The sequence below is a fragment of the Nerophis lumbriciformis genome, linkage group LG38 (genome assembly GCF_033978685.3).
Source record: "Nerophis lumbriciformis linkage group LG38, RoL_Nlum_v2.1, whole genome shotgun sequence".
NCBI lineage: Eukaryota > Metazoa > Chordata > Actinopteri > Syngnathiformes > Syngnathidae > Nerophis > Nerophis lumbriciformis.
In genome coordinates this window covers 10,816,612-10,835,065 of record NC_084585.2, presented here as the reverse complement: position 1 = coordinate 10,835,065, position 18,454 = coordinate 10,816,612, and the positions used below count along the sequence as shown (strand labels likewise).

General features: G+C 38.7%; 1 protein-coding gene across 2 annotated transcripts in view; it reads right to left on the bottom strand.

Moving 5' to 3' along the window:
• The window catches only part of gpd2 (glycerol-3-phosphate dehydrogenase 2 (mitochondrial)), a 68,629-nt gene that overhangs the window by 48,712 nt on the left and 1,463 nt on the right, over positions 1–18,454 (bottom strand). For both annotated transcript variants that reach the window (XM_061932352.1, XM_061932351.1), the window contains exons 2-5: positions 12,349–12,455; positions 6,501–6,669; positions 1,612–1,736; positions 1,435–1,532 (exon numbers count right to left, since the gene is read on the bottom strand). In XM_061932352.1, coding sequence (XP_061788336.1) covers positions 1,435–1,532; positions 1,612–1,736; positions 6,501–6,669; positions 12,349–12,450 — 494 coding nt within the window. In that variant the 5' untranslated portion in view covers positions 12,451–12,455. The remainder of the gene's footprint in view (positions 1–1,434; positions 1,533–1,611; positions 1,737–6,500; positions 6,670–12,348; positions 12,456–18,454) is intronic.

Below are 18,454 nucleotides of genomic sequence, written 5' to 3'. Positions count from 1 at the left end.
AAACCTATGGATAACGGAGACATATATAATAGTCTCCTTTTCAGGTGAGAGAGGACGCTAAAGGCAGTGCCTTTAAGGCACGCCCCCAATATTGTTGTCCGGCTGGAAATTTTGGATATTACAACTTGCCGTAGTTTTGAAGCAATGCATGATGGGAATCCGGATGTTGTGTGTCAGTGTATTAACGTGCCGGCTGGTATAAACACACGCTGAGAAATAGCTCCGTGCCTGCCTACTTTGTGTGTTATAGATAAACCTATGGATAACGGAGACATATATGATAGTCTCCTTTTCAGGTGAGAGAGGACGCTAAAGGCAGTGCCTTTAAGGCACGGCCCCAATATAGTTGTCCGTATGGAAATCGGGAGATTTTCGGGAGAAGGCACTGAAATTCGGGAGTCTCCCGGAAAATTCGGGAGGGTTGGCAAGTATGCTTTGAACACTGGAAAACTAGCAAATGTTGCTTCTACCTGCTTCCTAAAATTAGACTTTACCATGAAATATACCGTATTTTTCGGAGTATAAGTCGCACCGGAGTATAAGTCGCACCTGCCGAAAATGCATAATAAAGAAGGAAAAAAACATATGTAAGTCACACTGGAGCCTGGCCAAACTATGAAAAAAACTGAGACTTATAGCCAGAAAAATACGGTAATCATTTAAATTAGGGCTGTCAAAAATAATGAGTCAACTGATGTGATGAATCACAAAAAAGTATAGCATTCATCATGTATATATGCATATTATAAACGCAATTTATTATGAGCATTTGGCTATCTGAAAGGTGGTGCAGGTTATTATGCGGTCAGTGAATAAATCAATGCATGAGACAGTGCAAAGATGAGTGTGGGGGGGGTGGGGTTTGCTGGTAGCGGGGGGTGTACATTGTAGCGTCCAAGAAGAGTTAGTGCTGCAAGGGGTTCTGGGTATTTGTTCTGTTGTGTTTATGTTGTGTTACGGTGCGGATGTTCTCCCGAAATGTGTTTGTCATTCTTGTTTGGTGTGGGTTCACAGTGTGGCGCATATTTGTAACAGTGTTAAAGTTGTTTATACCGTATGGCTGTTGATCAAGTATGGCTTGCATTCACTTTTGTGCGTATTAAAGCCGCATATATGATGTAAATGGGCCGGCACGCTGTTTGAATGGAGGAAAAGCGGACGACAGGATGTAGAAGACGCTAAAGGCAGTGCCTTTAAGGCACGCCCCCAATATTGTTGTCCGGGTGGAAACCGGGAGAAATTCGGGAGAATGGTTGCCTCGGGAGATTTTCGGGAGGGGCACTGAAATTGGGGAGTCTCCCGGGAAAATCGGGAGGGTTGGCAAGTATGGTACACGCACCTGCCCACGCTTGAAGCACATGTGTATGTCCTGAGTGTTTAGATGGAAACAATAACATCCACTTTTTCATGTAAACCAGTGAGCCGAAAGTGTACTTGTAAACAGGAAGCATGATGGGGAGTGGCGCCGACAGGTGAGGTGCAATCTCCAGGAGGTTGGCTCGTTCGTGGAGGGCCTCTTTCACCATCATGTACTGTTGCACCGAGGACACGTCATGACAAGGATGAGCGACTGAACACGCGAGAAGAACAGTGACAAGGCCAATTTACAACCTGCTCGTAATCCAGTTTCATGATGGCCTTCTGGAGGTAACGGACACCACCGTGAATGAGCTTGGTACTCCGGCTGCTCGTCCCTGAAGAAAAGTCGTTCCTCTCGACAAGAGCAGTCTTTAGGTCTGAAAAGGTCAGAGGAGAATAATCTCTAGCAGTGATTCTCAAACTGTGGTACTGGTACGCCAAATAATCACTTAAAGTACAGTGCTTTATTTTCCTATATTCAAACTGTGTGTAACGTTACAGTGGCCAAAAATATCAAATGTACTTATTAAATAAAACCTCGGCCTTGTTTTTAATGAATACTTAGGCCTACTACACTACTGTATTTTTAATGTTGGTAATTATGGTGGTACTCGAAGAACAACCTTTTTTCTAAAGGTGGTACTTAGCGAAAAAAGTTTAATGGAGCCATATGTAATCATTTCATGTCAAGTAGGGATGTCCGACAATATCGGACTGCCGATATTATCGGCCGAAAAATGCTTTAAAATGTAATATCGTAAATTATCGGTATCAGTTTCAAAAAGTAAAATGTATAACTTTGTAAAACGCCGCTGTGTACACGGACGTAGGGAGAAGTACAGAGCGCCAATAAACCTTAAAGGCACTGCCTTTGCGTACCGGCCCAATCACATAATATCTACGGCTTTTCACACACACAAGCGAATGCAAGCATACTTGATCAATAGCCATACAGGTCACACTAAGGGTGGCCGTATAAACAACTTTAACACTGTTACAAATGTGCGCCACACTGTGAACCCACACCAAACAAGAATGACAAACAAAAATTTGGAGAACATCCGCACCGTAACACAACACAAACACAACAGAACAAATCCCCAGAACCCCTTGCAGCTACAATATACACCCCCTGCTCCCCCCCCCCCCCCCCTTACCTCAACCCCGCCCCCCAACCCCGCCCACCTCAAACTCCTCATACTCTCTCAGGGAGAGCATGTCCCAAATTCCAAGCTGCTGTTTTGAGGCATTTAAAAAAAAAGAATGCACTTTGTGACTTCAATAATAAATATGGCAGTGCCATGTTGGCATTTTTTTCCATAAATTGAGTTGATTTATTTTGGAAAACCTTGTTACATTGTTTAATGCATCCAGCGGGGCATCACAACAAAATTAGGCATAATAATGTGTTAATACCACAACTGTATATATCGATATCAGTAATTAAGAGTTGGACAATATCGGAATATCGGATATAGGCAAAAAAGCCATTATCGGACATCTCTAATGTCAAGTTATCATTAAATGGCACTGATATGTCAAAAGGCATTAATAAATCATGTTCTTTTCCAATACCTTTATAAATGATAACAGTAGTTCAGCCGGGATATGCTCATTTCAAAAATAGATTTACAGCCCCGAAATCTTGTTATTGTTTTCATTCCCTGCAGAGCCGTCCACCGTTAGGCTAATTAGAAAAGTCTGTGAGTGTGTTACATCCAGGTTGCCAGTTACGTACCGCCATTTTCGTCTAGCTACTGCCACTGGTAAAGTTACTAAACATGTCAGACTTTAGTAAATCCAAAAGGCCTTGTTACAATTCTCAACTTAGTCATGACAAAGCCATGATAGGAAAGAAAGGCATTTACGTTTTCTTGTTACTTGTAATAAATGGAAACGGACATGTCATATGTAAACTATATTGACCAATACAGTCTATGATCTTGTCTAACAAAGATAGTATGTTCCTGCAACGAAATCTTAGTGTGATGGTCAGCTCTCAGGTTAATGCTTAGCATTCGAGCCAGGTCAATGACACATTGACATATAGCCTAAGAAGGTAATATATGCTCGTTAGCCTGTATGTCGATGTGTATTCGAAATGACTTGGAAAAACATATTTTGGACAAATAAAACCTATGTGGGTATGGGTAGTACCAGTGCCTATTTCCTTCTCAATATGCTGATACGCTGAGGAAATGCGTTCCAACATTAGCACGGCTAATTGCGGTTTCTGGTACTGTATGTGCATCAGGCACATCTGGGCTGGTATTTGCTTGGCACAACATAATTCATTACATGTAATGATTTTCTACTTTGTGTAATGACATGGTAGTAGGCTATATGATTTATGCGTAACATGGCTTTTGTGTAACGTGGGTTGGCTCATAGAATATATTTTGATGTTGGTCAATGCGGTCAAAGTTCGACATTTTAGCAGGGTAATGCCAACAATCTATCCCGACCCCCAACTAAAATATTGCTCCGTAACTTTACAAATACCTTTGGCTAATGGACATTAATAAAATGTGACATAATTTCTTAGTAAACCATCTTGCAAGAAGCATAAACAAGAGAAACCTACAGCGTAGGACTAGTTGATTGCCATTTGAAGTTCCTTGGAAGAGTATTCGGATTCGGCTGCGAATCTGACAACCTCAGTCGTGGAGATTATTGTCGAAGTTGCATTCATTTGGTGTGAGAGGAGTAGTTTTAGACTGGCTAAGACGTTATTTAGATAATAGACAAGAGTTTGTGGATTTTGTGGGTAATACATCTGAACAAATGAGGATTGAATGTGGAATTCCACAAGGTTCGGTTTTGGGACCAACATATTTTATTTGATATATTAATGATATATGTGAGGTATCAAAGTTATTGAAATTTGTATTATTTGCAGACGACACCAACTTTTACAGTTCAGGACACGACTTTAAAGCGTTATCAAACATTATTGAACAGGAAATAATTAAACTTAAGAGATGGTTTGATGTCAATAAATTATCACTAAATATAAAAAAAAACTAAGTTTATGATTTTTTGTAAGAGGAAAAGGGAGGAAAGGATCAAACTGTCAATAGATGGAATTGATATTGAAAGGGTTTCTGAACTTAAGATTTTTAGGAGTGATACTGGATGACGGTCTGACATGGAAATCTCATATTGCACATGTACGGAAAAAGATGTCTAAGAGTATTTTTGTATTAAATAAGGTCAAATATGTGTTAGATTATAGGGTAATGCGTATATTGTATTGTGCACTTATATTGCCATATATCAGCTACTGTGTGGAAGTGTGGGGGAACACATATAAAAGTAACATAAAGGCATTGTATGAACTACAGAAAAGAGCTATAAGGATTATTCATAAAGTAGATTACTTAGAACACACTAATATATTATTTATTAATTCTGGTTTATTGAAACTACAGGAGCTAGTAAAGTTAAAGACATTATGTGTTATGTTTAAGGCTAAAAGTAAAACATTACCAGCAAATTTACAAAAAACGTTTGTCATCACTTCTGAGAATGAAGAGCACAGAAGAAAAGGTCATATTAAAACATCAGTATTCAAGGACAACTTTAAAACAAATGTGTATATCAGTGGTGGGGGTTAAACTATGGAATTCTCTTTACAATGAGATAAAAGACTGTAAAAATATATTCCAATTGAAAAAATATAAAGACAGAACAATAATATCATATGGACAGCCATAAGTGTTTACATTTTGCTTTATATTTATTATTTTACTTATTTTTTTGTCTGGTTTTGTATTTGTTTTGTATCATCCCGTGAGGTGTATATTACTTTTTTTTGTTCAGTTTGAACTTCATGAAGTTCTGCACTTGTTGTGTTTTTTGTTTATTTTCATTATATTTGGATGTATTCGTTTGGTTTGTATGATATCCATTAAGTTAGACTATGTATTATGTTGAAGGGGGCAGGAAAATATAAGATTTTCTTCATCCTGCTCCTTCTCAGGCATTGGTGTGTAAATGTGTGTTTAGTTTCTGAGGTTTAATTGTCTATCGATCAAAGATGCACAATAAGCCCTTTAGAAGCATTAAAGATAAGCTGACTCAATTTAAGATACTGAATAGATTGTATTTTACAACTTCTCAACTGTTTAAAATTGGCGTAGTAGATAGCAAGTTATGCATGAAGTGTCGGGCAGCTGAGGGAACTCTTGTTCGTTTATTGTGGGAATGTCAGAGAATAAAAGAGTTATGGTTGAAAACAACAAAAGAAGCAATCACATTCCTTAATATAAACATCCCAATGACACTGCAAACTTGTATTCTTGGGGATTTCCATCAATTTAGTAATGTGTCATCAAAGAGTAAAAATGCTTTTCTTTCAATATGCATCATAACAAAAAGGGTAATATTAAAAAAATGGATAGCTGTTGATAGTCCAACTCATACTGACTAGTACACACAAGCTATGGAGATGATATCAGTAGAACAAACTGCATTTAGTTCAGATAATAATGAGTCAAATATTGGAATATGGGATCCATTATTTAAATTTGTTTCAACTAATAAATGAACCAAAATATGACTTATTATATCTTTGTGGAAAATGTTGCACGTGGTGTGTTGTCGGGCTTATGGGATGTGATGCAAATGTAAGCCACTGTGACACTTTTGTTCATTTCTAATTTTTTTATTAATTTTTATTAATGTTTTTAATGATGATATCAATGAGGTTTTTTTTAATCACTGCTATTTTGAAATTGTTACTAATATTGATGCTGTTGTCGATAATGTTAATTTTTGTTTCACTACGTTTGCATTTGTGTGTCCTCAATCGCTCTCAATTGCTCTGTTTATTGTTGTCCTTAATGTTGCTGGGACGGGTTTGGTTTTGGAATTGGATTGCATTGTTGTGGTGTTATTGCATATTGTTCTGTTGATTGATTAATAAATTCATAATTTAAAAAAAGAAAAAAAAAGATGCACTTTGATGAAGGAGATAAATAAAAAAGGAAATGAAAAAAATGAGAGTGGGAGGGGACTACAGAATTTTGGCCGTAATTGCAGTACCATTTCTGGCCACATTATTACATATGGCTCCTTGAAGAAACTTTGATCTATAGAATCAGTCAAACATAGTGGAAAAGCATGTTAAGGGGGCTTACTGCGTGTGGCGGCGTCTAAGGCACATCCTGCACCCGTGGCTCCACCTCCAACCACCAGGACGTCAAACTCTGTGTTTCTCAGCCTTGTAAGTTGGCCCTGCCTAGAAGGAAGTCCGTCTGCAAAAGGAGCCTTCAGCTGTGCTTCTGCTGCCACATGAGTTAACCGCACCTGGATGAGATTCACACACACACACATTAAAATCCCACAAGCTCTTGTCTTAAGTTTACACTTTTACGTCTGGAGGCATGTTAAATTATCTGTAACTATGATTGGAAACATACAATATTGTATAGCAACACTTTACTTGAGGTGAATAAAACACTACAAACACCAGTTGGTGCATGTTTCTGCATGCTATGAACATCCCTGCATGAGAAAGGGACGCAATAAATAGGTCGCACTCCCACTTTCTACAAACCACGTTTCCATATGAGTTGGGAAATTGTGTTAGATGTAAATATAAACGGAATACAATGATTTGCAAATCCTTTTCAACCCATATTCAATTGAATGCACTACAAAGACAACATATTTGATGTTCAAACTCATAAACCTTATTTATTTTTTTGCAAATAATAATTAACTTAGAATTTCATGGCTGCAACACGTGCCAAAGTAGTTGGAAAAGGGCATGTTCACCACTGTGTTACATGGCCTTTCCTTTAAACAACACTCAGTAAACGTTTGAGGAGACACATTTTTGAAGCTTCTCAGGGGGAATTCTTTCCCATTCTTGCTTGATGTACAGCTTAAGTTGTTCAACAGTCCGGGGGTCTCTGTTGTGGTATTTTAGGCTTCATGATGCGCCACACATTCAATGGGGGACAGGTGTGGACTACAGGCAGGCCAGTCTAGTACCCGCACTCTTTTACTATGAAGCCACGTTGATGTAACACGTGGCTTGGCATTGTCTTGCTGAAATAAGCAGGGGCGTCCATGGTAACGTTGCTTGGATGGCAACATATGTTGCTCCAAAATCTGTATGTACCTTTCAGCATTAATGGTGCTTTCACAGATGTGTAAGTTACCCATGTCTTGGGCACTAATACACCCCCATACCATCACAGATGCTGGCTTTTACACGTTGCACCTTTAACAATCCGGATGGTTCTTTTCCTCTTTGGTCCAGAGGACACGACGTCCACAGTTTCCGAAAACAATTTGAAATGTGGACTCGTCAGACCACAGAACACTTTTCCACTTTGTATCAGTCCATCTTAGATGAGCTCAGGCCCAGTGAAGCCGACGGCGTTTCTGGGTGTTGTTGATAGGAGAGTTTTAACTTGCACTTACAGATGTAGCGACCAACTGTAGTTACTGACAGTGGGTTTCTGAAGTGTTCCTGAGCCCATGTGGTGATATCCTTTACACACTGATGTCGCTTGTTGATGCTGATCCTGAGGGATCGAAGGTCACAGGCTTAGCTGCTTACGTGCAGTGATTTCTCCAGATTCTCTGAACCCTTTGATGATATTACAGACCGTAGATGGTGAAATCCCTAAATTCCTTGCAATAGCTGGTTGAGAAAGGTTTTTCTTAAACTGTTCAACAATTTGCTCACGCATTTGTTGACAAAGTGCTGACCCTCGCCCCATCTTTGTTTGTGAATGACTGAGCATTTCATGGAATCTACTTTTATACCCGATCATGGCACCCACCTGTTCCCAATTTGTCTGTTCACCTGTGGGATGTTCCAAATAAGTCTTTGATGAGCATTCCTCAACTTTATCAGTATTTATTGCCACCTTTCCCAACTTCTTTGTCACGTGTTGCTGGCATCAAATTCTAAAGTTAATGATTATTTGCAGAAAAAAAAAAAGTTTATCAGTTTGAACATCAAATATGTTGTCTTTGTAGCATATTCAACTGAATATGGGTTGAAAATTATTTGCAAATCATTGTTACATCTAACACAATTTCCCAACTCATATGGAAACGGGGTTTGTATCTGAGATTCAGTAAGGTTAGTTTTGGGTGTTTGGGAGAAGTTTGGCAATAACCTGCTTGTGACGAGTCACATTTTTCAAGTGAAGTGTTGCTAAAATCGCGGTCTTAATTCTTGACGTAATTAGTAGCAAAGAGACACTTGGGGGGATGGGATGGTGGTAGGACTTGCTGCAACATGCTACTTATCCTTGCAAAACCACAACACAAATCAGCCACAGCCATTCATGTCCTGCCTTTGATTAGCGAATGATTTTAAGGAATAATCATAACAACGATCTCCCTCTGACATCAAGACGTGCCATTTCACCTCTAATGAAATATGTATTATTCCTTTTTTTTTATGCTGCAGTTTAATGATTGCATCAAGCTGGTGCATTTGACTTGCAAATGCGAGGAGGTTTTTTTGCAATTTGCCACTGAAAAATAGAGCATGATATCATCATTGTCCCTCTGTGACGATGCAGACGGACAAAACGCCGGCACAGAGTTAAATGTGGGGGATTAGAATTACTGGGGTTAGAGGCATGCATGATTACAAACTGTTGTGGACATGATTAGATGTCATCAGCATCGGCTTCTTGCTTACCGATCCAGTCTTGGTCGGGCGGGCGGCGACGGGCAAAAGAGGACATTATTGCAACGGGACAAAAACAAAGTACACATTAGCACGCATCAGTTAAATAAAGGCTGGCATGTAGCTTGGTGGACGTTTAAATATATATGTTGGGGCAAAGGTCAGTGGAAACAGCTGCTTTGACATGTCACATGAAGAAAGCTTAACTTATACACAAGTACTATTAAATCCTTTCTTGACATACATCCACAAAAAACACTCAAGCAATGCCCCCACGCCTGGTTTTCTTGAAGGTAGAGCATGTTTGTTTATACAACATAAAGCTGCTTACGGTGCATTGCAAAGACGACCTTGGGTGTTCTCACTGAAAATGTTTCATCCCAGAAAGAAAACTTGGGGAGGAACACACTGCAAAAAGTCAGTGTTCAAAAACAAAAACAAAAAATACAAAAATTAGGGGTATTTTATTTGAACTAAGCAAAATTATCTGCCAATAGAACAAGAACATTTGGCTTGTCAAGACTTTCCAACACAAGTAAAATTAGCTAACTTCAATGAACCCAAAAATACCTTAAAATAAGTATATTCTCACTAATAACAAGTGCACTTTTCTTGGTAGAAAAAAAATATGAGACCTTTTTGCTCAATATGTTGAAAAATCTTCTTAAATGAAGTAAATGCTAGTGCCATTATCTTGACATAATGATGTGCGCTCGGCATTACATTTCTTGAAACCGGCAAACTTATACTAAAAACGAATTTATTGTTCTTAATGGAAAAGCAACAAGGCAACCGTTTGTTACTCTCGGGGTCTCCTAGCCGCTCAGGCAAATCATATGGTCTAAAAATGCATTTTTCCATCGATAACATGACATCATCGCGCCAAATGCGTGCTCTTTCAGTCAATTAGTGCGCATATATACAGCCCGGCGCCCGGCCAAATTTTTTTTTTATTGTAAATTTGAAGAATTCATCTGAATATGCATGAACTATTTCAGTTCAAAATAGTTTGAAATGTTAAATGTTTAAATATTAACTGTCAGTTTGCTGTACTGTGCCAACTGTACTACTATATGAGTACGTATTTTCTCTTGTTTCATTGAAAATAAAACTGCAAAGTCCATTTGGCTGCCATCTGTTTTAATTATGAGACACAATTGTGTCAAAATCATGATTTTTGAAATAAGAAATGATTACTTTAAAAAAGTAGTTTTATACTTGTGAGTGTTGATGACACAGCTTTTCAACACTTGATATTCTAGTTTCAAGCATGTTTTACTCAATATAGGTCATCAAATCTCAGCAACAAGCTGTAATATCTTCATACCTGCCAACTTTTGAAATCAGAAAAACCTAGTAGCCAGGGTCCAGGGGCCGCAGGCCCCGGTAGGTCCAGGACAAAGTCCTGGTGGGGGGTTCAGGCTTCGCCCCCCGACGCAAAATGATTATTAGCATTCAGACAGGTTAAAATGTTGCTAAAACCATCACTTTTCTATCAGTCACAGTGACTTTTCAAAACAAAAATATTACAGCAAAAATCATATGGGTTGATTGACATGTTTATTCTGTAAGCTAACTTCAATAGTTTGAAATTATTTTGAGGGTTAATGCCAGTTATCCTGTCAACCTTTCACAATACTTCAATTTGTTCATTGAAAGTATAAACAGTATAAACACTTTTTACAGTAAACAAATGGTAAAACAGTACTAAACAATTCCATTAAAAAAAAAATTGGTGTCATTATTAACTTTCTGTCCAAGCTTGTATAATCTACTGCCTTGTTCAATTGTAACAAATATTCTGTGCCTAAAATTCACATTTCTATCACAATTATCATACTGTAAACATGGTAAGCTAACTTCATTAAAATTAATAGTCCTGTCAATAGCATGGAATTACAATTCGAATGTAGTTTTTTTGTAAGCCTTTCAAAAGAATTCAAAATATGAAAAATTAATGAAAATTAATTCAAGCCATCAGACACTTGAAAAGTGGCACATCACATCTCTAATGTAATCATTTTAACTTTTCAACAGATATAGCACTGCAAAAATATTAAGGACATACTTCTGTATTTTGGTAGTTATGCTGTCAACATTTAACAAGATTTCTTCAACTTGGACTTGAAAGCATAAATAGTATAAACACTTTTAACATTATAACAGTACTAAACAATTCCAATAGATAACATTGGTGTCATTACCTTTTTGTGGCTAAAATCCGAAAAACGTTGAAAGTTTTCCACTTGTATCGCTAGCAACGGCATTAGACTTGTGTTTTTTTGTCCCAACGTGGTCTTTTACATCGCTAATTCCTCCGTGTCCGATCGAAAAATCTTGTCTGCACAAGGTGCAATTCGCGTAGTTTTCACCCTTTTTGGAACGGATAATTATTCCCGGATAGGCTTTTGAATATTCTTCACGGAATGACTGCAGTTTTCTTTTCGGTTTAAGACTCGTTTGCGATTTTTCTCCGGCTGATTCCATGATCGTTCGCTCGTTTGGAAACAATGGCAACAGGTGCCTCGTGCTTGGCAGCGGTGCTATAAATAGCCTCGCGCATGGCATTCGGAATGGCTCGATAGGAAGTTACGGGAAGCAGGGTCGATTGTGATTGTTGTTACGCGATTTCGTGAAAAAAACTTTTTAAATTTTTTTTTTTTTTAAATTAATGAAAAACCGTATTTTTTATCACTGCAACCGTAACCCGGAATAGGTTGATGAAAACCGTACTAATTACGGGAAAACCGGAGTAGTTGGCAGGTATGTATCTTACTGAGATCATTTAGGACCAAAACCCTTAAAACAAGTAAAACATAACATCTGCTTAGTGAGAAGAATTATCTTATCAGACAGAAAATAAGCAAATATCACCCTTATTTGAGATATTTAATCCTACTTAGATTTCAGTTTTTGCAGTGCAGAAGATCCCTAATGCTTTTTAAACATGCAAGTAAAGCTGAATGGTGTTGTTTCAAAGGAAGGCAACAAGAGAGCTGCATGGTTTATTCCCTAATGTGACAGCAGTCCATGAACGTGGCCTGCGGGGAAATACGCTGCTCTCATACAGCCACACTTCAAAGGACTCGTCAAACAAGTTATACTGTTACATTTCATTGTGACCTGGGTGGCCAGGAAGTGGTTAAAACCACAGAAAAGGACCACAAAGCAAAATATCGGCTGACCAGGACCTATAGGGACCACAGGAGAAGAACCTCCTACAGTCACCAAACACGCTCCGAAATCCTGATAGGACACGTTATGACAGACTGTTTCTAGTAGAAACGTCCAGGTGCAGTTTCTAACATTTCTTTTTGCAAACGTACCTGCTTTTTCCGGTACTCGATGAGCTGCGACAGACCAAAACCGGTGACGACGGCCCCGCTGCCTATAATGGCCGTTCGTTTGAGGGCCTTCCTGAACGCCATAGATCCTGCAGAAAGAGCAAACTGCAGTGAAACGACAGAGCAGTGACGTCGGGTCTATAGGGGCTTTACGGAGGGATTGATGATCATGTGGAGGAAGGCGTTGCAAGCACTCAAGAAGTAAGAACACACGTTTCACATTTTAAAACAAATGGTGAAAAATACCAATGGAAAGTGGAATTTGCTCAGATCGATCCTGGATGATGCTGGATGAAAATAAATGCTTCTCATCCAACCTGATTGAGCTTAAGAAAAGGAATGGGCGAAACTGCACAAAGATAGGTGTGCCAAGTGTGTGGCAGTGTATTCAAAAAAACTTGAGGCTGTAATTGCTGCCAAAGTTTCGAACAAAAGCTGTGAATATTTACTGTATTTATCTTTTTTTAATTATAATACATTTGCAAAGTAAAAATCACATTGTCATCATGGGGTATTGTCCGTGGAATTTTGAAAACAAATATGAATTTATAACATGTTGGAATAAGGCTGTAACATAACAAAATGAGGAAAAAGTGAAGCACTGTGAATACTTTCCAAATGCACTGTTAATACATATATATATAAATATATATATATATATATATATATATATATATATATACAAACCCCGTTTCTATATGAATTGGGAAATTGTGTTAGATGTAAATATAAACGGAATACAATGATTTGCAAATCCTTTTCAACCCATATTCAATCGAATGCACTACAAAGACAAGATATTTGATGTTCAAACTCATAAACTTTATTTTTTTTTTGCAAATAATAATTAACTTAGAATTTCATGGCTGCAACACGTGCCAAAGTAGTTGGGAAAGGGCATGTTCACCACTGTGTTACATGGCCTTTTCTTTTAACAACACTCAGTAAACGTTTGGGAACTGAGGAGACACATTTTTGAAGCTTCTCAGGTGGAATTCTTTCCCATTCTTGCTTGATGTACAGCTTAAGTTGTTCAACAGTCCGGGGGTCTCCGTTGTGGTATTTTAGGCTTCATAATGCGCCACACATTTTCAATGGGAGACAGGTCTGGACTACAGGCAGGCCAGTCTAGTACCCGTACTCTTTTACTATGAAGCCACGTTGATGTAACACGTGGCTTGGCATTGTCTTGCTGAAATAAGCAGGGGCGTCCATGGTAACGTTGCTTGGATGGCAACATATGTTGCTCCAAAACCTGTATGTACCTTTCAGCATTAATGGCGCCTTCACAGATGTGTAAGTTACCCATGTCTTGGGCACTAATACACCCCCATACCATCACAGATGCTGGCTTTTCAACTTTGCGCCTATAACAATCCGGATGGTTCTTTTCCTCATTGGTCCGGAGGACACAACGTCCACAGTTTCCAAAAACAATTTGAAATGTGGACTCGTCAGACCACAGAACACTTTTCCACTTTGTATCAGTCCATCTTAGATGAGCTCAGGCCCAGCGAAGCCGACGGCGTTTCTGGGTGTTGTTGATGAACGGTTTTTGCCTTGCATAGGAGAGTTTTAACTTGCACTTACAGATGTAGCGACCAACTGTAGTTACTGACAGTGGGTTTCTGAAGTGTTCCTGAGCCCATGTGGTGATATCCTTTACACACTAATGTCGCTTGTTGATGCAGTACAGCCTGAGGGATCGAAGGTCACATGCTTAGCTGTACGTGTAGTGATTTCTCCAGATTCTCTGAACCCTTTAATGATATTACGGATCGTAGATGGTGAAATCCCTAAATTCCTTGCAATAGCTGGTTGAGAAAGGTTTTTCTTAAACTGTTCAACAATTTGCTCACGCATTTGTTGACAAAGTGGTGACCCTCACCCCACCCTTGTTTGTGAATGACTGAGCATTTCATGGAATCTACTTTTATACCCAACCATGGCACCCACCTGTTCCCAATTTGCCTGTTCACCTGTGGGATGTTCCAAATAAGTGTTTGATGAGCATTCCTCAACTTTATCAGTATTTATTGCCACCTTTCCCAACTTCTTTGTCACGTGTTGCTGGCATCAAATTCTAAAGTTAATGATTATTTGCAAAAAAAAAAATGTTTATCAGTTTGAACATCAAATATGTTGTCTTTGTAGCATATTCAATTGAATATGGGTTGAAAATGATTTACAAATCATTGTATTCCGTTTATATTTACATCTAACACAATTTCCCAACTCATATGGAAACGGGGTTTGTATATATATGGGATGTAATGGTAAACGGTATAAAGATAAACAGTGATAAAATTTCCGACGGTTAGTGATACCGTTTGAATTTTTAATTACAGAAAAAACGTAATGTATTAATGCATTTTAGGCAACACTGCTTACTTCCTGGATGCGGAGTCACAGCAGCGCTGGCGCATGCGCACTAGCGTCGTTTGGCTTGAAAAAACATTGCAAAACACAACTACACAGACTTGGCTATGGATACAAATGTCTATTTGCAGCAAGCATGTGACTGTGGAAATTCTGCTCATGAAAAACCATGGTAGGACTGTTTATTTTAACGGGTGCAATAAGTCTTGAGGATTCTTGGGCGAACGCTTCCACAGTAACTCCAGCGGAGAAAATAAATTCCTTTACTGGTATGTGCACCGTTTTTCCAGGTCTACATCAAAATTGTTGAAATAGTTTTTTATTTAATACTGCAGTGTGGGTCAAGATATGATAAGCTGTTGCATATATTTCAAGGGTTGTTGTCACATTCAATAGTTCAACTCTTTCTCTTTTCAGTGCGGCCCTAATCCTTCTTCATAATATCATTTTATCACTGGGGGCCGATAAAACTGAAGCTGCGGGCTTGATATCAACACTGTTTTACTGTTGATATCAAAAATATTGCTGTGAGAAAGGTCACTACGAAGCTTTTAGTAGTATTAGACTTTTGCATATACAGTAGTAGGCCTGGTCGGCCCGTTATTCTTTTTTTTTGATTACCGTATAAAATTTAAGCAATGCCATCTATATTTACTTCAGTGTTTACCAACATTTAGAGACACTTTAGGAAAATCTCACTGCATTAATCAAATCAAATCAACTTTATTTATAACACCAAATAAGCGTCACAAAAAGTACTAAAATAATAATGGTCTCACACATATATGTACTTAACAGTATGTAACACAGATCAGCCATAAATCCATTTACTATAGCACTTGTCCTTATTAAGGAAATAATTTTCCACCGCAAATCTGATTAACTGTTGCTTCGACTGCATGATTAATCAACATTATATCAATATTGAGGTTTTAATTAGTGCAATTACGTACATGCAAAAAGCTAAGCGTTTTTTTTCTACCGCCGTCACCGGCATTTGAGCCACAGACATGTTCGCCAATCAGAATTGTTAAGCCGCGCATTTAATTGTCTCTCGCTTCAAACGCCTCGCTCCGTGCATCGCTCTTAGCACCCACATTTACTGAACACAGTGAGCCCTCTTGTCAGTCATTTACAATCTTTGTCTCGGTGGGCGACTCAGGGAGACCGCACACACAGGAAGCACGGACAGAGAACCTCTGCCAATCGACAGTCAGAAGTTCCGCAAAGTAACAAAAAATAGGAGGAACAATATATATGATTACAAAGCCATATGTTCGATTGTGGTAATATTTCAGCTTCACATCTGATGGGCAATATAAGCCCATCAACACAGATGTGATAATGCGAGAATGCCGTAATCACTCGATGGCAACCAACTAGGGGTGTAATGGTACGTGTATTTGTATTGAACCGTTTCGGTACGGGCGTTCCGGTTCGGTTCGGAGGTGTACCGAACGAGTTTCCACACGGACATATTAAGTAGCGTAACGCTCGTTGTGTAAACAATGCACAACGAGGCACAACACACAGCCGTGTATTGTGCCTCGTTGTGCATTGTTTACTCAAAATGCCGGACATTTGAGGCATTTAAGAAACTCCGCCCTGACAGCTCCACAAAAGAGGACATGTCCGGTGAAATGGTCAGTCTATCGTAGCCCGTTAGCTGCTAGCATGCCGCTAACGGGCTACGATAGACTGACCATTTCTTAAATGCCTCAAATGTCCGGCATTTTGAGTTAGGGTTGCGTGTATTTTCAATGTACGTTCAGGGTTAAGAAGGGGTTGAAAACAAAACAAATTGTGCGCGCAGCAGCATTGGTGAGGGAGGGGCAGAGACAGAGAGAGAGAGAGAATTATGATAAACGTGCATGCGTCGCCAGGCTCTGCTTTTTATCCATAGATTTATCACATTTAATTTTTTATTATCTATAGCAGGGGTGTCAAAAGTGTGCCCCGGAGGCCATTTGCGGCCCACAGCTAATGTTTTAAAGGCCCACGGCACATTCTAAAAATACTATTAAAATAAACAAAAAAATAACACAAGTGAAATAAAAAAGCTTGAAGTTTAAATGTAATTTGGAAAAAGTTGCAATGTTGACTAATAAAACAAAGCTGTTTTTTTTCTTTCAAACTGTCATTGCCCAAAACATAATATTGAATCAAAATCAATGTTATTATGAATTATTGACCTATCCAAGGTTCCCATTACTTCACATCAAATATTCCACAAACAATCTGTCACTCCTAATCGCTAAATCCCATGAAATCTTATACGTCTAGTCTCTTACGTGAATGAGATAAATAATATTATTTCATATTTTACGCTAATGTGTTAATAATTTCACACATAAGTCGCTCCTGAGTATAAGTCGCACCCCCGGCCAAACTATGAAAAAAACTGCGACTTATAGTCCGAAAAATACGGTAACCATGGTAACTAAAACAAACAAGGGTGCACAAAAACAGGAACTATGGAGTCCAAAACTAACAGAACATAACAAAACATGATCCGCACCACGGATCATGACAGAATGTCTAAATTGACAGTGTAAAAGTAACATGTCTTCCTTAACTCTGTATTTTCTCAGTTTCATGCATTTTTTTATATCAAATAATTGCACATAGAATAGCAGCACGGTGGTTGGGAATCAGAGATCCTCACACATAGACCATAGAGATGAAGTCATTCAACTTGAACATACAGTAAATACAGCCTGTCAGTTTTTTGTGCAAGCTCCCCCATTCTTTCTGCATTATCCATGTTACATCAGATCCCATAAGACCCTTATCAGCCCCTGCCTAATGGCCAGCATGGCTTTCACACCTTGCATAGGCTTCTCATTAATGAGAGCTATGATGGCCAAAAATGACTATAATTGGGACGGCGGAACTGTTATGTGACACAGTGGACCAGCCCCGAGCGCACATTTCTTCAGACACTAATGGGTCATCTGATCAAGTTAATGTGGCGCCATGGAGAGCACCCACTTACATCGGCCAGGGGGTCGGCGACACGTGGCTCTCGAGCTGCCCTAGTGGCTCCCTGGAGCTTTTTCAAAAATGTGTGAAAATGGGAAAAGATGAAAAAAAAAATGTTTGTTTTGTTTTAATATGGTTTCTATAGGAGAACAAACATGACACAGACATTTTTAATTGTTAGAAATCCCACTGTTTGTATTAAACATGCTTCACTGATGAGAGTATTTGGCAAGCACCGTTTTGTCCTACTAATTTCAGCGATCCTTGAACTCATCGTAGTTTGTTTACGTGTACAACTTTCTCCGACGCAGCCACAGAAAGACGTGTTTTATGCCACTCCTCCTTTGTCTCATTTTGTCCACCAAACTTTTTATGCTGTGCGTGAATGCACAACATGTGAGCTTTGTTGATTTCATTGATTTGCTGCCTTCATTATAACACTTATATAAGACTATTAAAAGTCATTTTGATAGTAGGCTAATATAGCAAATATAGACACTTACATCATGTGTTGCCTTCATTATAACACTTGTATAAGGCTTTTTAAAGTCATTTTGATAGTAGGCTAATATGGCTAATATAGACACTTACGCCATGTGTTGCCTTCATTATAACACTTATATAAGGCTTTTAAAGTAATTTTGATAGTAGGCTAATATAGCTACTATAGACACTTACATCATGTGTTGCCTTCATTATAACACTTATATAGGACTTTTAAAGTGAT